General features: G+C 44.4%; 1 protein-coding gene across 1 annotated transcript in view; it reads left to right on the top strand.

Annotated features, from left to right (window-relative positions):
- LRP4 (LDL receptor related protein 4) overlaps positions 1–27,649 on the top strand; it is an 88,849-nt gene that overhangs the window by 44,897 nt on the left and 16,303 nt on the right. The window contains exons 3-19 of the mRNA XM_041460094.1: positions 6,703–6,819; positions 8,414–8,527; positions 8,962–9,078; positions 11,518–11,646; positions 11,999–12,118; positions 12,249–12,374; positions 14,626–14,751; positions 15,200–15,334; positions 15,498–15,623; positions 16,660–16,890; positions 17,150–17,306; positions 17,657–17,874; positions 23,778–23,954; positions 24,476–24,598; positions 25,302–25,510; positions 26,125–26,206; positions 26,828–26,933. Coding sequence (XP_041316028.1) covers positions 6,703–6,819; positions 8,414–8,527; positions 8,962–9,078; positions 11,518–11,646; positions 11,999–12,118; positions 12,249–12,374; positions 14,626–14,751; positions 15,200–15,334; positions 15,498–15,623; positions 16,660–16,890; positions 17,150–17,306; positions 17,657–17,874; positions 23,778–23,954; positions 24,476–24,598; positions 25,302–25,510; positions 26,125–26,206; positions 26,828–26,933 — 2,413 coding nt within the window. The remainder of the gene's footprint in view (positions 1–6,702; positions 6,820–8,413; positions 8,528–8,961; positions 9,079–11,517; positions 11,647–11,998; positions 12,119–12,248; positions 12,375–14,625; positions 14,752–15,199; positions 15,335–15,497; positions 15,624–16,659; positions 16,891–17,149; positions 17,307–17,656; positions 17,875–23,777; positions 23,955–24,475; positions 24,599–25,301; positions 25,511–26,124; positions 26,207–26,827; positions 26,934–27,649) is intronic.

Genomic DNA, 27,649 nt, shown 5'->3' with positions numbered 1-27,649 from the left:
ACAAATCAGCAGTGATGCACACAGTACATGAGAACAGTTGGTTCGCTAATTTTTCTTTCCTTCCCTGGCTGTTTGTCTGTGACATGCATAAAGTTTACTGGTTGGAGTGAAATTTTGAGCATCTCTGTTTTGAACTTGATTTATCGTTTTATTTTTTGACTGAAATTATTAAATTTCTTTTAATACAAATACTGAGCTAAAGATTTGGGTTGTTCTGATTAAGTCATCCAGCAAGACCTAGATATACTAAAGGCCTACTTTAAAAATTCCTCAAAAAACATGGGGCTAGTCTTCATGCTGGAGTGGGCCCAGTTGTTTTTTCTGACTTATGAACCACAATCTGCATCCACTTTATATGGAGTCTTCTGAGATGCTAAAGCTATTTAGATTCTTTTCCAGCAATTGTATGGATGTGCAGCTCTGAGTTTTACAAGCAGGAATTATAATATCAAGTAGATGTCTCTGACTGGAAGAGTGAACAGATGTCTTTACAAGGAATCCCACCCTTCCACTGATCTGCTGCGAGCTAGTTTTAGAGTTACAGGATTTTCTTTTTTCTCCTGTGAATGTCCAAACTTTCCAGAGAAATAAGTCTGCAACCATACCTTTTTAGAGTGTACTTTTCTTCAGTGTATTATATGCTCATATGTGTACTCTAAGCCAATACAATAAGAATGAGTTCTATCTACTTCCTTGGGAAGAGGAGAGGAAAATGGGAAGACACTGGCCTACTGGACTCCTAATAAACAAGAGACTGAAACAGGGTGGGGGTTAAGGTGAAAATTACTTTAGCAGTCAAGATTCAGTCTTGCACCTGTGTCTATACAGTACTGCATATATGCTTGAGTAGTTGGCTGGAATTTGCTAAATTCTGTATTAATGCAATTTTCTAGCCTTGAATTGGTAGTCGGTAATTTTGGTTAAAGAATAACAGCTTGAAATGCAGTGTGTGGTGTAAAAAAAAAAAAAAAGAAAGAAAGCGAGATGCTTGATAGCGAGTGGAGTTACAACTGTGAAAAACAGGAGCAGACATGGGAAACACTCCTTTTGAGAGATATTTTCAGTTTAAAATATGGTGTTTTACTTTGTATTTTTAATGTTGTGTTGCACACTATAAAACAAATCACCACTTCCTGAGTTGATTGCAGTAAATTTTTCCTCAACTGTCACTGTTTCTGCACACCCCAGGCACTTTACATTTGTATCAATGTCCTTGGAACATCTCCATAGGTATTTTCTATTAGTTTTGGGAGAGCCCTGCCTCTGCTTACCTGTGACAGAAATGGCTCTCCTTGCAAATTTGAAGCCCTGCTGTGATTGAAGCCAATTATTCCGTGACATGTTTGCTTCCTGCTCTGGATCATGTTTACAAGCCAGAGTGCTGTAGTAATAAAATAGCAATAAGTAACCTGCCAGCTGTCGTGCCAGCTCCGTAGACTTTGCCTGGTGTCAGCTCTCTGGCTTGCTGACAGTGTCTGGCTTGGAAGCCCTTGCTGCACATGCACAGAGTAATTCAGCTGCCTTCCTGCCTTGTGCCAGCAGAGACTGCTTTGGGCTGTCCCTAACGAAAGCCGCATGCAAGAAGAGGAATGGTTTTCATTCTGCCCTCCTGCACGCGCTTTGAAGTCCCTGTGGTGTGAATGAGTCGTACTTCCTGTGGCAAGGGTGAAAGGACAACTGAGTAAACTTGGCCTGAGGACTGATACATAGTTCTGTTTCTCACAAGATACACCAAATCTCCCCATAACCATCCTTCCAGAAGAGCTTTCTTGCTCTGAATTTTGGATCTGTATCATATATAATTAAATTATAAATGTGTTACTTTTCTGGGTGCAGATGTGTTTGCTTACCTCCGTGCACAGTTGTACAATACTCCTTCATTTGAAGGGACTGAAGAAAAATTTACTTTTTACCTCGAAGATTATTGAAAGTGATCTGTTGTTCCCATCTCATGGAGAAATCTACATAGTTCCCGTTGAGCTACAGCTCATTCAAGCCCAGTAGAGGGTTTCTTCCTTGCCAGGCAGGGCTGTCGCTATCACCTGCTCATCAGCCCCACAAGAAACATTTTTAATGTGAGGTTAGGATAAAAATCTTACAGGTCTTTTATTAAAATTAATGGAAACTTTGAAAGAGTAATTTTCCTTCTGCCATTCACTCAATCAGGAGCTCAGATGCAAAGGCTCGGGTGAAGCTTCACTTCTAAACTTCAAGTTTTAAAATCTAGTAACTCTTGTCACAAGTTAAGTATTCTGTTGAAAACACACCAGTTCCCTATCTGCAATTTTGTCATGTTACTGGGCCTGGAGTATGTATGTTTCCTTTAAAAGGCACCAGAATTAATGCAATGCCCCCTCAGGCAGAGTGCTTGTGATCAAAGGACTGTGAAAGATTGGATGCTGATAGTCTTTATATTTTTTTTTAATTTTTTTTTCTTTTGACCCACAACATCCTTAAATACAGTTCAGCAGTGCAATAACATTTTATGTTAAACTGGAACTAGATTTTCCAAGATGTTTGTTAGTAAAATGCAATGCCTCCTTTTTCTTCCTGAGAGTGGACTAACCTCCTTTATTTTTGTCCCTGGACTTTTTGCCTGCTGTGCTGCAGATCTCAGCAAACAGATCTGTTTGAGGGTATGTGTGTGTTTATACATATGCACGAGTATGAACATAGCTGGGGGGTCAGGCTGCGCTTTTCTAATATCGGTAGCGTGTTTTTTTGGTTTTTTTTTGTTTGGTTTTTTTTTTTTTGTTTATTTTTGAAATTGACTTCTCATTCTTCACATGAGTGGGAGTTTGTCTAATTAAGCAGCCAGTATTGTTCAAGCCTCTCTGCGTTCCAGAATTTTGAACACCAGTTGCTTGCTGTCCTTGGGTACAAAGCAACCTGCTCACCACAGGCAACAGGGATAAAGTGTTCAAAGGACAGTGGGACATGATTCAGTCTGTGTTTCACCTTATAAACGTTCCTTTTCCCCTGCCCTCCCCCTTCTCCTTCTGCTTGGCAATAAAAGAGTGTCCTGTGTAATAGGAGTTGGGAGAGGGGGAGGAATAGCAGGCTTATGATAGACCTAGCTTTGCTGAAACATTGGATGATGTCCAGTGTGACCATGCAGAGGGATGAGCTCAGGGAAATGGTTGGAAGTTCAAAGGCCTTTTTGTATTACTCACTGTCAGTTGACAGATGTGCTCTCTTTAGCTGTTGCTGCCCAGCCTAGTTCTTCCCACTGACTCCCCTTCCTTGGGTTTGCTCCCCATCCTGCCTCTGGCTCTGCCTGGGGAGGCAAGTTAATACCTGTCTGTCTGGGCATTTGCCTGCTTTCAACTCCATCCTGGGACTTGCCTTGGCTCATCTCTCTTAGGAAAATATTGTTTCTTTGCATTGATAAGGAGAGATCAAGCTGGAATTGAGCAGAGAAGGGGGGTTGAGGCTTAACTGTGTTTACTGTTGGCATGGCCTAATCCTGCTGTGAGTACTGGTTAAAGCACCTTACTACAATCTATGATTGCTTTCTTATCAGGGGAAGCAATGCCTATGAAGGACTTGCTGCTGTTTCAGAAATTAATAAATATTCTTCATTTTACCGTTTGGAAAAGGGAGGAAAAGAGGCAGAACTGTCCCAGGGTCATGCATCAATATCAAGATGGGATGAGAATATGGGGATTCAGTTTCTAGTCTTCTTGATGCTAATCCAGCTTGTCCTCCAGCAAGATGAAGAGGTCTTGTTCCACCTCTGTCAGTGAAAAGAGTTCTTGCTGCTTCATTTGTATTTCACGTGCCTACCTTGTGACTATGGCTTTTAAAGTTAGCTGTATGAGTAAAAGCAATACACTTAACCAGACTCCATATGTCAGAACAAGACATAGAGATGGTTGTTTGAGTGTCCTAAGTGTGACCTCCTAACTTTTGAATTTCCTCTTGAAATTTCCAAACACTTTGAATGTATTTACAACAGTATTAAACATTCACTGTGGGCTAATGATATGGCCTTGGCTTTAACTCTATAGAAATAAAGCTCATCAAAATATGAGGTGATAAATGGCGAACAGAAGAGCTGATTAGTAACAACCCTAGAGCAAAGGGCTGTGCAGTGGAACTGGAGCCTGATGTCCTTAGAACAAATAGAAGGAAACTGGAATGTTTTTGTGTAAGCAGTGTGCTTTTTAGTGGGAAGAAGGGATTGAGAGGGCAGAGTTAGGAAGAGGGGGATTAGGAAGATTGCCCCCATGTGAAAGCTGCTCCCAGAATTTCTTGCATCTTCTTTTGAAGCATCTGTTTCTGACCATTATTAGATTCAGGTTACAGGTTTATGTGGATTCCTGCCCTGATCCCATTGGCAGTTCCTCTGCTCTAGGAGACATCATCCCTCATTCATCAGTTTGGGTTTTTTGGTCTCAAGTGGGTTTGTGGTTTTTCTTCCTCCTTTAAAGGAGAGCTCCTGTAGAAGGAGATTTAATCCCACCCTGCCCCCACCCCAGTGTTGTCTGGGCTAGCACACACTTGCTCTCTGCTGGGTTAGGGAATTTTGTCCTCCTTTGTATATGGCAGTTTGTATTTTGCTCTCTTCCCCTGTGCTTAAAGCTTGATTTTTATATCTAGGGGCAGTATGAAATTGGCTGAACTGTTCCCTGTAGGGGTGGAATTTCATTTTATGTTGTTAGCTCATGAAGGGATGCAGCAGTTCAGTGGGATAATGGTATCTGCTCTGAACCAGCGCTAATGGCTTAACCCTCTGGGAGCATGAAGAATTCTCCCCTGGAGAGTGAGCATGCAAATTCCCTTCCAGGTGGCTCCTGTGCAGTCCTTTGGTGATTAGTCATGCTAAAGCATATGCTGGGAGGATGGTCTTAGTCCTGAAATTGTAGCTGAGGCTAGGGAAGATTTTTCTCAGCGTGCAGTGCTTGGAAGTTGTTCTTAGGGGAGAGAGGTCTGATCTGTGGGACTGATCGTCTGAGTCCAAAAATGTCCTGGTTTTATTTGGAAGCAGAGTTTGGAAAGTGGAGAGTTTTCTACTTCTACTTGCCCTGAGGAAGAAGACAAAATTCCTTCTTTATTTTGCTGCAGCAAACCAGCAAAAGTGAAATATAAGGAAAGGGGTCAGCTATTGAAAGATCAGGATGCTGTCAGACCTGTGGAGGGAAAATACAGATTTTTGTGCTTCCATCTCCTTCATACCCTTCTGGAGCCTAGAAGTAGCTGGATATGAGATGGATAGATATGTGCATGGGGTAGCCTAGACATGATGGGAAGGACCTTTTCCCAAGGGCCAGTGCCAAATTCTTTGAATGTTGAGAACAATTACATCTGTAGTGATGTCCTCAGATACAGAAATGCCTGCTACACAACAACTGAAAAGATGATCTGAATTTGTGGTTAGAAAAATACATGTTAGAGAAAGTCTGAATTTATCTGCCCTAATATATTCTTAGAGAGGGGGGCTTTTAGGACAGGCCCTTGGTAAAAAATGTTGGACAACTTTTTATGGAGAGCAGTGAATGATTTAGTATGTATAATACATGCTTCTTTAACAGGACACTGGTGGCAGTCCTGGGCCAAGGGGAAACTGAGGGTTGAGAAAGCTGGAAAAACTGAAAATGTGACTGTTTGTTCACCTTATTAAATCATCCTCCTTTTGTGTGTGGCTGCTGTCTTCACCTTCCTTTTTTACTCACCTCCCTCCACTCTCACTCCCACCTCCAGGATAGTGTTGGCAGGAAAGGGAGTAGCAGCATAGCAGAAAAGGGCTGGCCTGCCTGGTGACAGATGGGAATTGCTGTCGGCAGGCTGGGCTGGGATGAAAGGGTTTCAGGCAGTAGCCTTTCTAGCCCTCGCCCCATCACATCGCCGAGCAAATGCTGTTCTTTGGAGAACACACCTGTCAGGAGCAGTCTTGTGCAGCCCCTTGCTTACCACAGCTGGCAGCACTTAAAAGCATTAACCTCTTGGAGTTGAGTGTTCCTCTCATCTGTGGGGGAAAGAACAGGTATGATGTTCCCCCTTGAATTCCAGCTTTGTGGCTCCAGGCCTCTTCAGACACTGTGGATTTTGTGGTTCCACTCCATTGCAAACAGACTCTTGTGTAGGCAAGCATCATCCTATGTCTGTCCCCTTCTTCCATCTCTTCTGGATGGAAACCTTGAGCAGGCTTTGGATTCTCTTGTCCACACCTGAGGTACAGAAAATTATCCCCATCAGTGGATTCCTGCTTTCTCAGCTTCTCCTTGCAGATTTCTTAGGCAAAAAAACCTGACAGAGTCCCTATGCTGAAACACACTGTAGCATGTTACTTCGTAAAGTCAAAACATTGCTTCTGATAGTTCTCACTCTAAGGAACTTGCTGTGTAATAGAAACAGGATGGACTGCCCTGGGAAGCATGCAGGAAAGATGTAGATAGTTTAATTTTGCTTGTTGTAAACCAAGTGCAGTTATGGGAGGACAGCAGGCTCAAGGAAAAATGAACTCAATGGGGCAATTGCGACAGCTTTGTTGTGGAAAGGTCAGTGTTTCTCTGGGGAAGAGAGATTGCCAAAGTACAGACCTACCCTGATCCCCCCTCTAAGGAACAGCTCTTCCTGATGACTTGAAATTTTGTCTTTTGTTTCTAAGAGATTTAGCTTTACTCCCTCAGGAGGGAAGGAACTTTGTTTTCAGGAAGGAAGCTGGTTGCAGCTCCATGAGGTGTTTCTTTGCTCTTTCAGTGCTGCCCACATGCTCCCCCTTGGACTTCCACTGTGACAATGGAAAATGTATCTGCCGGTCGTGGGTCTGCGACGGAGACAATGACTGTGAGGATGATTCTGATGAGCAGGACTGCCGTAAGTCACCTGTCTGAGGGAAGAGGGTGGGTGCAGTGCTTGCCTGCTGTGACTGGGGGAAGTTTGCCCTTTTTATTACAGGAATGTAAGATTCTATCCACTGAATTGGACCACTGGGTTGTAATAAGCTATATTCTGCCTGTGACAGAGGTGTGTACCTGTAAGCCCTGCTGCCTTGGCACCTGGCTTGCTGTTCAACTGCCTGTCTTGGGGGAGGGGATGCTTCTCCATCCAGCTGTAGAACCGTTTATGCCCTGCAGCCTTGCTAGTTAATGTCCCATGAAGCACTTCCCTGAGCTGGGCTCTTCATGCCCTCCCCTGTTAGTGGAAACACCTAACCCCTGCCAAATCCTACTGAACTGCCTGTCTGGCTGACTTCCTGTGGCCTCAGGTTCCACTGTCTGACTTTTCTGCAGTGCTGGCCTGTCACCAGCATCCTGTCCCTTCAAACAGGGCTCCTTGAGGAGAGGGAGGTGCTGTAGGGATACTGCCTACACAGAATTGTGTGCATGGTGCTCCAGAGTGACTCTGTTGGAGGAACCCCATTTGAAGAAGTGTAGGAATAAAGCTCTTGACTGTAAAGTACTCCATGTCCACTGCATGCATGGAAATGAGTTCACTTTCTAATCAGTTTATCCCTGATCTTTGCCTGCTTTTTGGGCAAAGAACTGGGAAGTAAAGTTCAGGGGTTGACATCCTGTGTGATGCTCTGGAATGCAGGACTAAGCTCAGTTTTCCAGTCCATTCAAATATATTAATGAAGGAAAAGATGTGTAGGTCTGAATCTCTTTGGTTTTCTGTTTTTCATGAAAGGTTGAAATGCCCTCATATGTAAGACAACAGTTGAGAAGGGTGTGATCAAAAGATTTGGAGACCAGTGAAAGGAGAAAGACAAGGTTCTGTCCGTGAGAGATTCCTGGAGGGGTTATTCAGGTTAGCAGTAACCATAGGAGGGTTTTTGTTGGACTGGAGTCCTCAGGTGCTAAATTTGCAGTTCCTTTCCTTTCCTTACTTGTCTGCAGACAAGCTTCCTTAGGAGACTGGCAAGGAGAGTGGAAGTAGGCTGCAAATACTGAAGTGTTTGCAAGAGGAAGTTCTAATTTTCTCTCTCCCTCTTCAGTGAACATGTCCTTTGTTTTGAAGACAGCTTTGACATTGTTGTGAAAAGAGGGTGGAAATACAACACTGCTAGCAGTTATCTGTTAGATAATGATAGAGACTATTAACTCATTTAAAAAGAGGCTAGGATTCCTTTTTTCTGTGTGGGATTGTCTTGAGTTTGGCTTGAGTACAGTGCTAGAATACATACCAGCATAGGATGGGTGGCTTCATCTCTCTGTTCCAGCTACTTCCTTCAACCTAAACCTCAAGTTTTAGAGCCTGCTGTACTGTTGGTGTGTGAATGGAGTGGAAAAGAGACACTCAAGAAATCTCCCAGTGGCTCTCCTGGTATTTGTTAGGAGAATCAACTCTCCAGCATCACTGTGTCCTTGGAGGATGACGTTGCTTGACTTGTAACATGTCACATATTTGGTGTTCTGCAAGCTAAATCTTCTTGCCTTTTCTTCACCTTACCCCTGTTGTGTCCTTGCAGCTCCAAGGGAGTGTGAGGAAGATGAGTTCTCATGTCAAAATGGATACTGCATTCGCAGCCTGTGGCACTGTGATGGTGACAATGACTGTGGGGACAACAGTGATGAGCAGTGTGGTGAGTTGATATAAATACTGCCCTCACAGTACTTAAAAGGAGTTGTCCAGCCTGTGCAGTTCTAGGATTCCCAGAACACAGCTAAGGCTCCCAGCTGGCTTTTCTGGGCTGAACTTGTGGGATATTCCATTCCAAGGCTGGCTGCTTAGGATCTTGGGCTATGTGCCTTACCTGCCAGGCAAAAAAAAATCACTTGAGACCTTTCATTCCTTGATGTGGCATTGTGAAGTCCCCTTGGGTTCCTGTTGAATCCAGCACTGTGTGTTGTTCAGTGAACAATGATGGTTTTGCTCAGGCCCTGCCTGACATGGGTATGTATGGTTTCATGAGCAATCTTGTTTGTGGGTGCCCTAGGAGCTTCAGGAGCATGGTGTGGTGCTTTCCTGGGTACTCTGAGAAAAGCCAAGGCTTTGTTTGCATTGCTGTCTCTGCAGATATGAGAAAGTGCTCAGAGAAGGAGTTCCGTTGCAGTGATGGCAGCTGCATAGCTGAACACTGGTTCTGTGATGGGGACACGGACTGCAAGGATGGCTCAGATGAAGAGAATTGCCGTAAGTACTTTTCTTTGTAATCGCAGGAAATAGCCCTTTGGACCTGCTCTTGCCTTGGGTTTTGGCATGTTTTCTGCTGCAGAGATCAAAAACAAGTTAGTTCTGCCTGTACTGGCAGCTATGCTACCTTCTGCTGCCTACCCCCGAGGGCACAAAAGAGTGGTGCCTCTCTTGTGTTACCTCACAGGCATACTTCATCTGTGCTGTGCTGCTTCTCTTCCTTCCCATAGCTGTGACCTTGAGTCAGAGCAGGAGGTTTATGCTTTACTGAATATAGCTCTCTATAAAACTGGAGGACTTGAAGGGCAGCTGGAAGGCGAGAATACTATTTCCTTCTTTTTCCTCTTGTCTGATTCCAGACTGAAATTTTGGAAGTGGAGGGGTACTCTGCTTATTGAAACCACCCTCAGGTACTGCACTCTGAAGACATCTCCTACCTGTCCAGTCTCTTTTCACTTAAATGCTTTTTGCAAGATGTTGCCCAGCAAGTGACCAATGCTGAAGGAGGGAGGTGGTGTTGGGGCATGAGAACCCCCAACAGTTGTTTCCTTCTTCACCTTCACAGGCTTGTAGCAAGTGGGACAGGAGTTTGTGTCCCTTTCTAATCCACACTGCTTCTCTCCTGAGTCTGTGAGCACTGTCCATGTCTCTGGAACTTGCAGTGGTCCCTTCCCCCTCCCTGCTCTCAAAGGCATTTTGCAGAATTTGTTCTAGATAGCAGGAAACTTCAAAAGGCTCTGGGAGGGGGATGAGGGCCGCCAGCTCCTGAAGGGCAGGGGGAGTGGATGCATGGGGGAGTTGTCTTTTATCTTTCCAGATAATGAGACTTGGCAGAAAGCCAGGGGCTGCAAACATTTCTGAGCCAGGAAAGGACTCTAAGAGGAAGTCAGCCTCTCTCCCTCTCCTTTTGCTTTCTGCCTTTCTCGTTCCCTTGCCTGTCACTTCACCGAAGGCCATGAATAGACCCTCAGGAAGGGAAGAGAGATGTTCCAACGTTGCCTCCTGTGGGAGTGGAGGGGCACCCAGAAGTGGTGTCCCTCCACTGTTCAGCTGTTTCTCTGAGCTGAAATGCTATTTCAGTCCTAGTTGTCAGTTGTCTCTATAAGACATTTTAAGTAACTTGCTAAGAAGTTCAGTTTGGCTACCTCCTGCTCTTTTATCTTCATCCATGTGGTTGTCATTTTTTTCTTATCTACAATCATGTTTGCCTTTCATCTGGGACAAGGTGGGATTATACTCTTCTTTCTTGTCTGGGTTTTTTTCTTTTCTTTTTGTTTCTTTTGGGGATGCGTGTGTTACAGTTGAATGATATATCATGATAATTTAAGTCACAGACTTAATTTTCTCAAGGAAACTGAAACACTCAGGCTCCTTTGGTGAAGGACACATTGACACACATTTTCATATCCAGCCACTGACACTCACTGAATTAAAGCTCTTAGCTCATGCCTTCAGGCTGTGCCCATTTCTTCAAGTTGGACAGGCAGGTGTAGTTCACTTCCTAGACTACTCTTTCTTTTCAGTCTTTCTTTTCCTTTTTGTTTAATAGATTTTTATTCAGAACTCCTCAGCTGGGAGACTTGTATATCTGAAACGTACAGTGCATTCTCCAGATAGTATGAGAAGACGTGTCAGATTCTGTTGTATGGGACTCAAAATATTTTTCATGCCTTTCCACTTAGTGTACTGTTGAACAGAGAACAGTAGGCAAATCCTTGACCATTAGTTTGTTTGGCTTTGCCCAGGGTCATCTCTCTGGCAGTGCTCCTTACTGAATAGGCATGGTTGTTTTGGCCAGAGCTTGAGAGGAAAGGGAGGGGGAAATCCTCAAAGGTCAGGTGCTGGCCTGGACACCCTGCTGCTTGCTTGCTTCCTTGGGTCTTCAAGTGCTTATTTTTGTTAAAATGTTAAAGGAATCATTCCCTAGTTTAACTTTGCATTCTGACATGCCGCAGTCCTTAATATGGAGCTATCCCTAAGGTTTCTTTATTTTTCTGTTTTTCTATCTACCTTTTTTCAGATTTATTAAACAATTTAAACACTTTTTTGGCACTAAGACTTTGAGACTAAGTGCTTTGAGCATAAGATGGAGGGTGACACTCTTGGATCCTTTTTGAGGCTTTCCCATCAATTCTTCATTCATATCTTTTTGCTTCTCTAGAATTTAACAGCTCTTGAAAAGTTTCATCTTTATACCCTAATATCCTATGTAACTTTTTTTAAAAATTGTATTTACTGGATTGTCTGCATGAGTGTCTTTATATATGAGTTTAACCTGCTTTTCAATGAAGCAAAACTAGCATTCTTCTCTGTAATACAAATCATGCAGGGATAAGCAGCTTTGAGTACTTGCCAATCCATTATGGGACTGAAAAGGTTGCCTCTAAACTAGACTGTGCCTTGTCACCTCACATATTTTTTCTTTGATTGCTTTGTTAGCATCAGATGTTCCAGCTGCCACCTGCAGCTTGGAGGAGTTCCAGTGTGCATATGGACGCTGCATCTTGGACATCTACCACTGTGATGGTGATGATGACTGTGGGGACTGGTCTGATGAATCTGACTGCTGTAAGTCAGCACAGGGTGATGTCCTTGTCCAAGAATCAGAGTTGCAAACCTAAATGCATTTTGGGTTGGCTGGAGAAGGGGTTACAGTGTAGATGGCAATCTAATTGTTCACACATAATCTGTCTCCTTCATTATTAGGGGTTTTGTTTAACTCTGGAAAGTGAGAATAGTGATGTAATCACTATTCTGTGTAATCAGTGCACTTCTGCTTACAAGAATTGCTACAGTTTCCAGAAGGAATCTACTCAGGACCAAATTCCTTAATAGTGGGGGGTAAGGGTGAAACTGAAGAGCTTTGGGGATTGTTACATTGGTCTGAATTTGCTCTTTTTGTGTTTTATCATCTCTGCAGCATCTCACCAGCCTTGTCGCTCCGGGGAGTTCATGTGCAACAGTGGCTTGTGCATTAATGCTGGCTGGAGGTGTGATGGCGACTTCGATTGTGATGACCAGTCAGATGAGAGGAACTGCAGTGAGTGCTGGGAACTGGTGGAAATATTATGGTTCTGTGGATGCAAAAGAGTGTTTGGGACAGTTAGCTTTGGAATTGGGTCTCCTCTGATCCTTCTTGCTCATCTGATGTTCCTTTTTCGGGCCCTCAGCTACATCTATGTGCACAGCTGACCAGTTCCGCTGCAAGTCAGGACGCTGTGTCCGTCTGTCCTGGCGTTGTGATGGGGAAGATGACTGCTCTGACAACAGTGATGAGGAGAACTGTGAGAACACAGGTTTGACATGCTACTTTTCTGCTTAATAGCTAATAAAGTTTCCTAAATCCTGACGATAGTAGGTAGTAAAGTCTCTTTTGTATTGCTTCAGGGACTTGAGCCTAGAGTTTCTGTCCTTCCCAGAGAATGGGATCTGTAGGCTGTCTGATATGCTTGCCAACTTGTGCAGGTCTGTGTGCTTACAGTAAGCTAGGTGAAGGTGTTTTCTGGTCAAGTATCCTCCTGTCTTGTCCCTACACTATGAATTACCACAGGGCTCTGGGACAATTCCATTCAGACTTGGAAACATCAATAATGTTACCAAGTTACTACCTTTGTCACAGGGGCTATACTAACTTATGCCTTCTAGGTAGTTCTGGATAGCTTTCCTGCTGCATTGTGAAGTTGCTGAACAATTCTAGCAGACAGTGGAATCAAGAAGGACATTTAATGGAAGAGAAGAACAAAACCTTTGTTTTTTTAGAGGATTAAGGGTGTCAGCTTCCCACTTAGATTTTTGCTTAGGAGTTGCTCTTTCTAGTATTCATTTCACATATTGCTATTCCTTTGTGTGATAGTGGTTATGGGGAGCAGGAGGGTTTCAACACACCCTAGTGTTATGGTAGGATTCAAGGAATGTCTAGAATCTTCTCTTTTCCTTAAAGTCTTCAGGATGCCTGTAGGTTTTGTTGAGGACTAGAGTGTGCTGGTCCATGAATTTATCCTAGTGAGTGGAGCCCAGCTATGTGTAATGATCCTTCTGCATCAGTGTATTCTGAATAGTGGTTTTAGGGGTGACAAAATGGATTTGTGAAACTGTACCTCTTGTTTTGGGGCTGTTGTGGAGTGGAGAATGGCTGTTCCATGAGGACAGCTGAGCTCAGAGGACCTGGAGAGGCACACTTTGTAGTCATTTGAGGGCAGCTGCTCTTGATTGGTCAGCTGTTGTGAGCATCAGTGTGGTGATCCTGGAAAAAGCAATTGTACTTAAAGACAAGCTGGTAACCCTGTTTCCTGATAACGAAGGTATTTAGAGATACTGAAAGAAGCCAAGTCAAACTTCCAGAGCCATTGAAATTCACTGTCTCCGTATCAAACCAAGCACAAGGTACAGTTACTGTAAGGTTATTTGTGCAATTCTACATTAGGCCTATAGTGAAAATTTAACTGGTTTTTCCAGAAAGTGTACTTGCTCATCTAAGTGACACAGTGTGGTGTCCCAATGTCTGAAGCAAGAGTTAAAATCCCCTTGGCCTTAGAGCAGAGTTACATTTTTATTGGCCATAGAGAAGATTCCTAAAATACTAGGCAACCAGCAGGTGTAAGGATCTTTATGTTTGATACGACAAATGAAGTCCAAGTTTCAGAATCCTTCATATACAGTATTCCTGTGCTCTGAAAAGTGAATCTGCATGTTGTCTGGTTTTATGTTCCCACTTGTTATGTCTATAGTTCTTAACTGTACTTGTTAATCTCACAACTACCCTTTTCCACACTGTTTACAGGCAGTCTGCCAATCTGATTGTTTCTCTGCTGGGAACTGTATTGTCCTATTATCTTTGTAAGATTATCAGAGGATGATGATTTAGGGACCGCTAATCAAGTTAGCTCAAGAAGTACAAGAAGTAAGAGGCAACAGGACAGTGCAATTATTGCTGAAGAAACAATCAGATTAGCCAAGTCCCTACAAACAGTATTACTTTGCTTACAAGAATTCTGTACAGTCCCCTTGCCAACAGCAGAAGTTGAAGCGTGTAGGTCATGTGAAATCCTGTTGCCTGAACTCAGATTTCAGGGATGCATGAAAATCTTATTCCAAGTCCATCAAAGTACAGTTAGGGCTAGACAAGATGTTCCTTTCTAGGCAGGCTAAAGATCCATAGCTGTTCTGGTGTGACAGATCAGATTATGAAAGTGAGGAACTGACTCCTCATTTGCACATGCTGAGTAGGGTTGTGGATTCTGGAACCGAAGGGAGCTAAGCCAGAACCTTCCAGTCATTCTAAGAGAAACTAGTCAGATAACTTCACAGTAAAGCAACAGTGGATGCGGACTGGCGGACAGTTTGCAGACCTCCAAATCAGCATAAAAATATGTGGAGCAGTAAGGACTGCTAGATGAGCTGAATTCAAAGGAAGAGAAAGTAATGGATTTGTGCTCATATGAAAAGTTTGTAACAGATCTTGGAAAATGTTCTGTGTTCTTTTCTTCACCATGACTATTGTTCCATCAGTAAGCTGTGATGTGCTACTTTTTCCTTCTTCTATTGCAGGCACCCCTCAGTGTGCCCCAGACCAGTTCCTGTGTGGGAATGGGCGTTGTATTGGCCAGAGGAAGCTGTGCAATGGAGCAAATGATTGTGGAGATGGCAGTGATGAGAGCCCACATCAAAACTGCCGTAAGTCCTCCCAAGTTCAGTCTTAGACGTAAATGGAGGCCCATTAATGTGTGGGAGTCTATCTGGTCTTACTGAAGGGTGTGTGTAGAAGGGAAGTCTGAGCTGTGATAGTGGGGACAAGTTAAAGATTGAGGGAAAAAACCTTGTTGTTTTTGTCAGTTAAAGACTGCACACGAGGAAAGATGGGGAAAAGATTATGATCTCAGATATCACCATTTGTCTGCAGAGACACTGAATCCTAAAAACATGTTAATCTGAGCTCCGTTGTCCCGTTCATTTGTGGCCTGCAGAGGAGAGCTCTGGCTGCAAAGAGGAAGTTTCCAGCACAGCTTGTGTCCTCCCCCTCTTGTTCAGCCTGCTTTGAAGGGTGACTGCTGCCTAACAGCTGAAGGCAAGAGCAGCTGCTTTGTGGTTTCAGCTCAGTTATCTTCACATGTTTCTTCCGCAGGTCCACGAACAGGGGAGGAGAATTGCAATGTCAACAATGGTGGCTGTGCTCAGAAATGCCAGATGGTACGAGGGATGGTGCAGTGCACTTGCCACACAGGTTACAGGCTCCTGGAAGATGGCCGATCATGCCAAGGTGGGTTTTTGGAGCAGTAGCCTCCTCCCTGCTCCTTTGGTATCTTTGAAAGTGGTGGCTGTGATAGGGTGAAAATCAGAGTATGAAAGCGGATGCAATCTGTCTTGAGATTTTCGGGTTTTTTGATGGTCTATCTAATGGTAACTTTCTCTGTAACATGCAGATGTGAATGAATGTGCTGAGGAAGGCTACTGCAGCCAAGGCTGTACCAACAGTGAAGGAGGCTTCCAGTGCTGGTGTGAGCAAGGCTATGAGCTGCGACCTGACAAACGTAGCTGCAAAGCTCTAGGTAAAGGGGAGTTCAACCTAACAACACAGCTGGTGTGTGTCTGTTGGTCCAGTTATCATAATTATGTCTTTAGTGCTTCACTGGCAGCATTGTGCTGTTCACCAAACAAACATATGAAGGAAAGGAGGTACCTGGATTTGTGTTAGATATGCCTACATTGTTGATAAATGTTAATGAGAATGTTGTGTGATTTTGACCATGGAGAGAGGTACTACACTGTTTACTTTCTCTGCCAGGGTGATGGCCCTTGCCTTTTCTTCCTAGTCTTTTGTCATTCATTGTGACTCAGAACCTGGGACAAAACAAGCTTTCTATCTCTGTTCAGGAAGTGTCTTATCCTTTCCAATGAGTGAGGTTGTATCACAACTCCTTGTGGTTTGACCCTTTATGCTGGTCACCAATCCTGAATGCTGTGAATGGCTACTGTATGGAGATCTGCTGGGGGTTTTTTTAAGATATCTATACACTTCTTTAACTTTATTCCTCCTCTAATGTAGGAGCTGAGGAATTAGAAATTTCACTTAAAAACTTTAGATTTCATTAGGAATTCCCCTAGTGATATCCATGAATGATGTTGATATTTTGGGGATGTTTTTTTGCAGTGGAAATATCTGCTGAGTTTATATCTGGCTGAGGCAGATTTCAACTGTGTCCTGTCTGTATTAGAAGGTGTAGTAGAGCATGTGTGTTTGCATGGCTAGGAAATGCATATAGGAAAAAGAAACTCTAGTCCAGCTGCCAAGTGGCTGTATAGCGATATGGTTTCAGAGGCTGAGGGGAGGCAGGCTTAGGTAGGACCTGGAATGATTGCTTCTTGCTGAGTTAATGTTTGCCAGGTTTAAAACTGCTCATCTTTGAGTTAGGACTATGTATACAGGATGTAAAACAGCTCTCTGAAGTGTTCTGCACTTGAGGATTGATTTCTGCTGCCAGTACTGCAAAACTCTGTTCTGGGACTTGGTGCAGAGGGAATGGTAGGCAGGACGCAGTCAAACGCTGTCAAATACTCCAATGCTGTCTTCCTGTATATTCTTAGGGCCAGAGCCCGTGCTGCTCTTTGCCAATCGAATTGATATCCGACAAGTGTTGCCTCATCGCTCTGAGTACACGCTGCTCCTGAACAACCTGGAGAATGCCATTGCACTTGATTTCCACCACAGCAAGGAGTTGGTGTTCTGGTCTGATGTCACGCTTGATCGCATCATGAGGGCCAATCTGAATGGTAGCAATGTGGAAGAGGTGGTTTCCACAGGGCTGGAGAGCCCAGGTGCGTCACCGCAAAAAAGGCAGTGGTGTAGGGTGGGTGAGTGGAGGAAAGTGGGGACCCAGCCTTCGGAAAAAAGTGCATCTCCCTGAGGAAGGGTATAGGTTGCATGGAATGGGTGTTAGGTGAGTGTCACCCTGGAGTTAATCTTGGCTAGCAGGAGAAGAAACTGGGCCTCCTCTGAAGCGGACAGAGAAAGGGAACTATTTTTTCCGTGCAGATCCATGGTTTCATTCTGTATTTAACTCTGTCTTGTACGTAGGTGGACTTGCTATTGATTGGATCCATGACAAATTATACTGGACAGACTCTGGGACATCTCGAATTGAGGTAGCAAACTTGGATGGCACTCACAGGAAAGTGCTTTTGTGGCAGAACCTGGAGAAGCCCCGAGCAATTGCCCTCCATCCTATGGAGGGGTGAGTGAAAATATGGGAAACCAGGGGGAAACCCCAGTGAACCCTCCATGTACATACTTTTTGTTGAACATTGAAAACCCCATTCTTGGTCACAAAGGTTACCTTGGGACTGAAGATGTGAGTTGGCACTAACAGTATGGGAAACCTGGCAATGCTGGGACCCTTCAGAGCCTTAAACGTGCTCTGCAGTTTTCAGCAGGCTGGGTGTTACTTTCTACTTCTCCCATGGCTGTGACCCAGTCTCATGCTTGAGGTCAGAGGACTGATGTTGCTTTGCCATGACAGGGAGTGATGTTGGGTGCAGTATGTGGGCCACAAGTTTTCTAGCTGTCTCTCCCTGTCTCCTCCAGTACTATCTACTGGACTGACTGGGGCAATACTCCCCGCATTGAGTATTCCAACATGGATGGCTCTAATCGGCGCATCATTGCGGATACACACCTCTTCTGGCCCAATGGACTGACCATTGACTATGCAGGACATCGAATGTACTGGGTGGATGCCAAACATCACGTCATTGAGAGGGCTGACCTTGATGGACGCAATAGGAAGGCTGTTATTAGCCAGGGTAAGTAACAGGCTTTCTCCAGGGAATGCTTTCTGCAGTAAAGACCACAGAGCAGCACAGTGCTGATCTGAGTTTGAGACACCGGCTCCTGCATCTGTGCTTGTCTCCTATTCTTCCACTGTGGAATGAATTCTCTCACCACTGAGGGATGGATTTTGCCATCTAGTCATCAGCAGCTGCATCAAAAGCAGGTTGAGGCAGGTGAATCTGCTCTTGTGAGACTCCACCTGGAATGCTGCGTCCATCTCTGGGACTCCAAACATAAGAAGAAAGTGGAACTGTTGGAGAAAGTCTAGAGGAGGGCCACAAAGTTGATAAGAGGAATTGGTGTACTCCCCTACAAAGACTGGAAAGAAAGTTGGGGCTGTTCAGCCTGGAGAGGAGAAGGTTGTGTGGAGACCTCATTGCAACCTTCCAGTATCTGAAGGGAACCTACCAGGAATCAGGAAAGGGACTCTTCATCAGGAACTGTAATGTTGAGACAAGGAGTCTCAAATGGACTGGATACAAATTAAAAAAGAAGGGAAATTCAGGTTACGTATTAGGAAGACATTTTTTACTTGTGAGGATGGTGAAGTGGTGGAACAGGTTGCCCTGAGAGGCTGCGAATGCCCCAGCCCTGGCACTGTTCAAAGCCGGGTTGGATAAAGCCTTGAGCAACCTGGTCTAGTGGGAGGTGTCCCTGCCTGTGGTGTGAGGATTGGGGCTAGATGATCTTTAAAGTCCATTCCAGCCCCGTAATGTTCTATCTTTGATTATAGGACAGCAAAGAGGAATTGTCTGTTAAATTAGCGTGAAGTGTATTTGAGCAGCTTGAGTGTGGGGAAGCCTAAGGGCAGTGGAAAGAGTATTCCTTGTCTCCCTGCTAGCCTGAGTCATGTTAGATGTGATCATATTCCTGTATTGGATGTCTGTAGTTCTTAACTGTACTTGTTAATCTCACAACTACCCTTTTCCACACTGTTTACAGGCAGTCTGCCAATCTGATTGTTTCTCTGCTGGGAACTGTATTGTCCTATTATCTTTGTAAGATTATCAGAGGATGATGATTTAGGGACCGCTAATCAAGTTAGCTCAAGAAGTACAAGAAGTAAGAGGCAACAGGACAGTGCAATTATTGCTGAAGAAACAATCAGATTAGCCAAGTCCCTACAAACAGTATTACTTTGCTTACAAGAATTCTGTACAGTCCCCTTGCCAACATCAGAAGTTGAAGCGTGTAGGTCATGTGAAATCCTGTTGCCTGAACTCAGATTTCAGGGATGCATGAAAATCTTATTCCAAGTCCATCAAAGTACAGTTAGGGCTAGACAAGATGTTCCTTTCTAGGCAGGCTAAAGATCCATAGCTGTTCTGGTGTGACAGATCAGATTATGAAAGTGAGGAACTGACTCCTCATTTGCACATGCTGAGTAGGGTTGTGGATTCTGGAACCGAAGGGAGCTAAGCCAGAACCTTCCAGTCATTCTAAGAGAAACTAGTCAGATAACTTCACAGTAAAGCAACAGTGGATGCGGACTGGCGGACAGTTTGCAGACCTCCAAATCAGCATAAAAATATGTGGAGCAGTAAGGACTGCTAGATGAGCTGAATTCAAAGGAAGAGAAAGTAATGGATTTGTGCTCATATGAAAAGTTTGTAACAGATCTTGGAAAATGTTCTGTGTTCTTTTCTTCACCATGACTATTGTTCCATCAGTAAGCTGTGATGTGCTACTTTTTCCTTCTTCTATTGCAGGCACCCCTCAGTGTGCCCCAGACCAGTTCCTGTGTGGGAATGGGCGTTGTATTGGCCAGAGGAAGCTGTGCAATGGAGCAAATGATTGTGGAGATGGCAGTGATGAGAGCCCACATCAAAACTGCCGTAAGTCCTCCCAAGTTCAGTCTTAGACGTAAATGGAGGCCCATTAATGTGTGGGAGTCTATCTGGTCTTACTGAAGGGTGTGTGTAGAAGGGAAGTCTGAGCTGTGATAGTGGGGACAAGTTAAAGATTGAGGGAAAAAACCTTGTTGTTTTTGTCAGTTAAAGACTGCACACGAGGAAAGATGGGGAAAAGATTATGATCTCAGATATCACCATTTGTCTGCAGAGACACTGAATCCTAAAAACATGTTAATCTGAGCTCCGTTGTCCCGTTCATTTGTGGCCTGCAGAGGAGAGCTCTGGCTGCAAAGAGGAAGTTTCCAGCACAGCTTGTGTCCTCCCCCTCTTGTTCAGCCTGCTTTGAAGGGTGACTGCTGCCTAACAGCTGAAGGCAAGAGCAGCTGCTTTGTGGTTTCAGCTCAGTTATCTTCACATGTTTCTTCCGCAGGTCCACGAACAGGGGAGGAGAATTGCAATGTCAACAATGGTGGCTGTGCTCAGAAATGCCAGATGGTACGAGGGATGGTGCAGTGCACTTGCCACACAGGTTACAGGCTCCTGGAAGATGGCCGATCATGCCAAGGTGGGTTTTTGGAGCAGTAGCCTCCTCCCTGCTCCTTTGGTATCTTTGAAAGTGGTGGCTGTGATAGGGTGAAAATCAGAGTATGAAAGCGGATGCAATCTGTCTTGAGATTTTCGGGTTTTTTGATGGTCTATCTAATGGTAACTTTCTCTGTAACATGCAGATGTGAATGAATGTGCTGAGGAAGGCTACTGCAGCCAAGGCTGTACCAACAGTGAAGGAGGCTTCCAGTGCTGGTGTGAGCAAGGCTATGAGCTGCGACCTGACAAACGTAGCTGCAAAGCTCTAGGTAAAGGGGAGTTCAACCTAACAACACAGCTGGTGTGTGTCTGTTGGTCCAGTTATCATAATTATGTCTTTAGTGCTTCACTGGCAGCATTGTGCTGTTCACCAAACAAACATATGAAGGAAAGGAGGTACCTGGATTTGTGTTAGATATGCCTACATTGTTGATAAATGTTAATGAAAATGTTGTGAGATTTTGACCATGGAGAGAGGCACTACACTGTTTACTTTCTCTGCCAGGGTGATGGCCCTTGCCTTTTCTTCCTAGTCTTTTGTCATTCATTGTGACTCAGAACCTGGGACAAAACAAGCTTTCTATCTCTGTTCAGGAAGTGTCTTATCCTTTCCAATGAGTGAGGTTGTATCACAACTCCTTGTGGTTTGACCCTTTATGCTGGTCACCAATCCTGAATGCTGTGAATGGCTACTGTATGGAGATCTGCTGGGGGTTTTTTTAAGATATCTATACACTTCTTTAACTTTATTCCTCCTCTAATGTAGGAGCTGAGGAATTAGAAATTTCACTTAAAAACTTTAGATTTCATTAGGAATTCCCCTAGTGATATCCATGAATGATGTTGATATTTTGGGGATGTTTTTTTGCAGTGGAAATATCTGCTGAGTTTATATCTGGCTGAGGCAGATTTCAACTGTGTCCTGTCTGTATTAGAAGGTGTAGTAGAGCATGTGTGTTTGCATGGCTAGGAAATGCATATAGGAAAAAGAAACTCTAGTCCAGCTGCCAAGTGGCTGTATAGCGATATGGTTTCAGAGGCTGAGGGGAGGCAGGCTTAGGTAGGACCTGGAATGATTGCTTCTTGCTGAGTTAATGTTTGCCAGGTTTAAAACTGCTCATCTTTGAGTTAGGACTATGTATACAGGATGTAAAACAGCTCTCTGAAGTGTTCTGCACTTGAGGATTGATTTCTGCTGCCAGTACTGCAAAACTCTGTTCTGGGACTTGGTGCAGAGGCAATGGTAGGCAGGACGCAGTCAAACGCTGTCAAATACTCCAATGCTGTCTTCCTGTATATTCTTAGGGCCAGAGCCCGTGCTGCTCTTTGCCAATCGAATTGATATCCGACAAGTGTTGCCTCATCGCTCTGAGTACACGCTGCTCCTGAACAACCTGGAGAATGCCATTGCACTTGATTTCCACCACAGCAAGGAGTTGGTGTTCTGGTCTGATGTCACGCTTGATCGCATCATGAGGGCCAATCTGAATGGTAGCAATGTGGAAGAGGTGGTTTCCACAGGGCTGGAGAGCCCAGGTGCGTCACCGCAAAAAAGGCAGTGGTGTAGGGTGGGTGAGTGGAGGAAAGTGGGGACCCAGCCTTTGGAAAAAAGTGCATCTCCCTGAGGAAGGGTATAGGTTGCATGGAATGGGTGTTAGGTGAGTGTCACCCTGGAGTTAATCTTGGCTAGCAGGAGAAGAAACTGGGCCTCCTCTGAAGCGGACAGAGAAAGGGAACTATTTTTTCCGTGCAGATCCATGGTTTCATTCTGTATTTAACTCTGTCTTGTACGTAGGTGGACTTGCTATTGATTGGATCCATGACAAATTATACTGGACAGACTCTGGGACATCTCGAATTGAGGTAGCAAACTTGGATGGCACTCACAGGAAAGTGCTTTTGTGGCAGAACCTGGAGAAGCCCCGAGCAATTGCCCTCCATCCTATGGAGGGGTGAGTGAAAATATGGGAAACCAGGGGGAAACCCCACTGAACCCTCCATGTACATACTTTTTGTTGAACATTGAAAACCCCATTCTTGGTCACAAAGGTTACCTTGGGACTGAAGATGTGAGTTGGCACTAACAGTGTGGGAAACCTGGCAATGCTGGGACCCTTCAGAGCCTTAAACGTGCTCTGCAGTTTTCAGCAGGCTGGGTGTTACTTTCTACTTCTCCCATGGCTGTGACCCAGTCTCATGCTTGAGGTCAGAGGACTGATGTTGCTTTGCCATGACAGGGAGTGATGTTGGGTGCAGTATGTGGGCCACAAGTTTTCTAGCTGTCTCTCCCTGTCTCCTCCAGTACTATCTACTGGACTGACTGGGGCAATACTCCCCGCATTGAGTATTCCAACATGGATGGCTCTAATCGGCGCATCATTGCGGATACACACCTCTTCTGGCCCAATGGACTGACCATTGACTATGCAGGACATCGAATGTACTGGGTGGATGCCAAACATCACGTCATTGAGAGGGCTGACCTTGATGGACGCAATAGGAAGGCTGTTATTAGCCAGGGTAAGTAACAGGCTTTCTCCAGGGAATGCTTTCTGCAGTAAAGACCACAGAGCAGCACAGTGCTGATCTGAGTTTGAGACACCGGCTCCTGCATCTGTGCTTGTCTCCTATTCTTCCACTGTGGAATGAATTCTCTCAGCACTGAGGGATGGATTTTGCCATCTAGTCATCAGCAGCTGCATCAAAAGCAGGTTGAGGCAGGTGAATCTGCTCTTGTGAGACTCCACCTGGAATGCTGCGTCCATCTCTGGGACTCCAAACATAAGAAGAAAGTGGAACTGTTGGAGAAAGTCTAGAGGAGGGCCACAAAGTTGATAAGAGGAATTGGTGTACTCCCCTACAAAGACTGGAAAGAAAGTTGGGGCTGTTCAGCCTGGAGAGGAGAAGGTTGTGTGGAGACCTCATTGCAACCTTCCAGTATCTGAAGGGAACCTACCAGGAATCAGGAAAGGGACTCTTCATCAGGAACTGTAATGTTGAGACAAGGAGTCTCAAATGGACTGGATACAAATTAAAAAAGGGAAATTCAGGTTCCGTATTAGGAAGACATTTTTTACTTGTGAGGATGGTGAAGTGGTGGAACAGGTTGCCCTGAGAGGCTGCGAATGCCCCAGCCCTGGCACTGTTCAAAGCCGGGTTGGATAAAGCCTTGAGCAACCTGGTCTAGTGGGAGGTGTCCCTGCCTGTGGTGTGAGGATTGGGGCTAGATGATCTTTAAAGTCCATTCCAGCCCCGTAATGTTCTATCTTTGATTATAGGACAGCAAAGAGGAATTGTCTGTTAAATGAGCGTGAAGTGTATTTGAGCAGCTTGAGTGTGGGGAAGCCTAAGGGCAGTGGAAAGAGTATTCCTTGTCTCCCTGCTAGCCTGAGTCATGTTAGATGTGATCATATTCCTGTATTGGATGTCTGTTGCAGGACTCCCACACCCGTTTGCTATCACTGTGTTTGAGGACAGTCTGTACTGGACAGACTGGCACACCAAGAGCATCAACAGTGCCAACAAATTCACAGGCAAGAACCAGGAGATCATCCGCAACAAACTCCACTTCCCTATGGACATCCACACGCTGCATCCCCAGCGTCAGCCAGCAGGTAACTGCAGAGCGGGTAGAGACTCATTTGAGCCACATCCTGAGCCCAGCAGGTGGACACACCCGTGCCTGTGCCCGGGGCTGTGGCAGAACTTGCTCCACCGCCCTCGCCCTCGTGTTGAGGTCGCTCAGGCGGTACCTCGGAGTTGGGTGTTACCGCAGCTCCCCCTGCTGACACCGGGGCTGGAGGCCTTTCAGTAGGAAATACTTGGGGCTTGTTTACACAAGAGATGTTTTGGGATGGGGAAAAATCATAAGTGGACGTTGTAATGACTGACATCTCCCTTACTCCTCTTCAATTGCCATTATCTACTCTCGAAGGGCATTGAGTTAAATGTTCATTTTAAAATTGTGCCCTAAAAATAGAGTTAGTGCTTTAGTTTACATGTTTCCTTATTTTCAGTTAACTTCTGGGTTGGGAAGTTATATCCACGTGGTCTTGACACCTTAGCTAGTGTTTTTCCTCATTCCTTTACTCTTTGCTTTATGTGTGGTTGCTCTTGTCTTTGGCTACTTGAGCAGGGAGAAACCGTTGTGGGGACAACAACGGAGGCTGCACTCACCTCTGCCTGCCGAGCAGCAAGGATTACACCTGCGCCTGCCCCACGGGCTTCCGCAAGACCAGCAGCCATGCCTGTGCCCAGAGTAAGTGAGGTGGGACCATGTGCTCAGATGTTCAGTGGGTGGCAGAGGGCTGGCAGTGGGACTAAGCATCAGTGGTACTTGCTTCCAAGGAAATGCAGCTGAATAGACTGAGTTAGAAGTATTAAGGGTCCTGCCAGAGGATGCGTCACCTTTTTGATGCATTTCCCTGTTCTGTATTCTCACTGCCCTCACTAGTCTTCATGGATGGGGATGCAGACAAATTCCACCCTTGGTCCTTATTTCAGGGCTGCTATTAGGACCATGCTACCTGGCACAGCTGGTTGTTTTTCTGAAATGCCCATAATGGCTGTTTAAGTGATGAACAAAAAATTCAGTCCTCATCATTGCCACATTTCTCTTAGTTTGTAACTACATGAAAGAATTTGACCAACTATCTCCCAGATTCTCAAGAGCTATTTTAAAATAGCTATTTGATTTAGAGGGATGTCTGTGCCATCCTTTGAAGAATATGGTTGCCCTTGTTCCCTCAGCATAGGTTACACCCCAGGAGAGAGCTCACAACCACTCTGACCCTTCTTTCCTATCCTCTCCCTGTGATATTTTGCTTCCAGTAAAAAAAAAGACCTGCCAGTGAGAGATGATGTAGGTGGTTAATGTTGTGAATATAGCAGGGAATTGTCTGTCTATCACTGTATTGTTGAACTTAGAGAAATTAAAAGGAGACCTTTCGACCTTTGATCAGGTCTTGACAAGTTCCTGCTTTTTGCCCGAAGGATGGACATCCGTCGGATCAGCTTTGACACAGATGACCTGTCAGATGATGTCATCCCCCTTGCTGATGTTCGCAGTGCTGTGGCTCTAGACTGGGACTCAAAGGATGACTATGTCTACTGGACAGACGTTAGCACTGACTCAATCAGCCGAGCAAAATGGGATGGATCAAACCAGGAGGTACAGTGTTCACTGTGTGTGGAGCTCATCTGGCCAGGAGACTCCTTGAGCATCAGATTTGAAGCCGGTGGGATACACTGGCTTTTTAAGGCACTGCAGTTCATGGTGGATCTTTTGTTCATTAGTGTGCCTAGTTCTGACAAACTGATGAGATCACTGGACACTTCATAAACAATTGGGTGTATGGAGAGCCTTGAATGGGGAAACATGAAGTGTGGTGATTTGTGGGCTGTGGTCAATTTCTTTGTTGTAGCCCTAGAATCTGAAAGAAAGAAGTATTAAATCCTCTGTTACATTAAAATTGGAACAAGAGTCATGCTCTTTGGGAATGCTTTTTGCTCACACTTCTAGGCTGATGGTACTATAAATAAGGCAAACAGAGTTCAAAGTTTGGATTTGCAGTTTGTACAGGCAAAAAATCCCAGAAGTTTCTCCAAATAAAAGCCTTCTTTGGACTTCAAAGTCCTTAATGTTCTCTCTTGTACAGCACTGCTCTGCTCAGGTTTTTGCCTTTTGAAAGTTAACATAATTTGTGAATGGGTAGTGCATTGGACAAGTACTTTCTCCCTAAGGTCTAATTTCACTAAGGATTTTTTCTTTTTGTTTTCATTTAGGTTGTGGTGGACACCAGCCTGGAAAGTCCAGCTGGACTTGCAATTGACTGGGTCACCAACAAACTATACTGGACTGATGCAGGTACTGGGATCCTCTGCTTTATGTAGACTTCTGTCTTCCTTATTAGTCATGAAAACTGAAAATCAGTTGGGTAGTTCTGTCTGTTTCATTCCAAATTTATCTAATTTCTGTGTAGCAGAAAGATGGAGTTTCATGTCATGTGCTTCTAACTGAGTGTGAATTGAGGCACAACCCTTAGTTTAATTCTCTTTGCAGTATCCCCAGTACTAATTCTATAAAAATAGTCATCACTGTTGTCTTGTTGCTGAGCTTGTGATTGTGTGCATTTATGTATCTTCCAGCAGTGTATCTTGTGGTGCAGCAGGTCATACTTGGAGCATGTTCTCTGCTGGAGAGTCATAGTTAAGAGAGATATAAGGAAGATTATTCTTTTCTAGCTGTTCTCTCATGGTATGGGGTTTTAGGTAAGATGTAGATTATATACAGGACTCCACAGCAGTGACAGGCACAGAGGTGACTTGAGAGGATGAAATGTGACACTTTAAGCCAGATTTCTTACCTCTCTTCCAGCTAAGAACACAGATGGATATAGGGGAAGAATGCACTGTTGTATGGAGGTTTTTTTGCCTTAGCTCTTGCAATTCCTATTTCATTTCTGTTATTTTCTCTTGACTTTTGTAGGAACAGATCGGATAGAGGTGTCCAATACAGATGGGACCATGAGAACTGTTCTAATATGGGAGAACCTAGACAGACCTAGAGATATTGTGGTGGACCCTGTTGCAGGGTAAGAGAGTCTTTCTTCTGGGATGACTTAACAATTCTTGCATGTCTAAAGACTTTCTGGTTCTTTGGTTTTGTACAATTTTCCTTCTTACTGGTGCCATTGTTCTACAACTTGCTAGTGACTGAAACTAGAGATGTGATTTTAGATGCTAATAGAACAAGATAAGCAGAGGTAATTGCCTGTTGTGCTGTGGAGCTTGCAGGAGCTGGCTGGTGTTTTCATTTGTTTATCCTGAGGATGTAAAACTAAAGATGTGGTACAAAAATGTTGAGAATGTGCCCATCTAGTTATTTTCTGTTTCTCTGTTGCACATATATGTTGAATTTGTATTCAAGCTCCTGCTTATTGACTTGACTTTCAGTTAGAAGGATGTTCTCAGACCTTTTGGAGGTGGGGATAGGGTGGGTAGGAAAAAGCTCACCAGCCATTGCTTTAGAAGTGTTGAATGAAAGAGTGCTATTCTTTCCTTGAGTGGACTACTGGAAGACAAATGCAGCAAAAGTGTAAAGGGCTAGTGGTGTACATTGCTAAATAATCAGTTAATTTAGACCTTGACCTATTTTCTTGAATTTTTCTCCTACACATGGTAATTAGGCCAGCCCATTAGCAGTAGAAGGTATGTAAATTTGATTGTGATCTTAGGTACATTACAAGAACCCAAGGCTGGACATGAGCACATTAATACTTTAATGCTTCTCCCTGCTAGGGCCTGAAGG

Source organism: Pyrgilauda ruficollis, unplaced genomic scaffold (genome assembly GCF_017590135.1).
Source record: "Pyrgilauda ruficollis isolate IOZ18807 unplaced genomic scaffold, ASM1759013v1 scaffold14, whole genome shotgun sequence".
NCBI lineage: Eukaryota > Metazoa > Chordata > Aves > Passeriformes > Passeridae > Pyrgilauda > Pyrgilauda ruficollis.
This window is presented reverse-complemented; position numbering and strand designations above follow the sequence as displayed.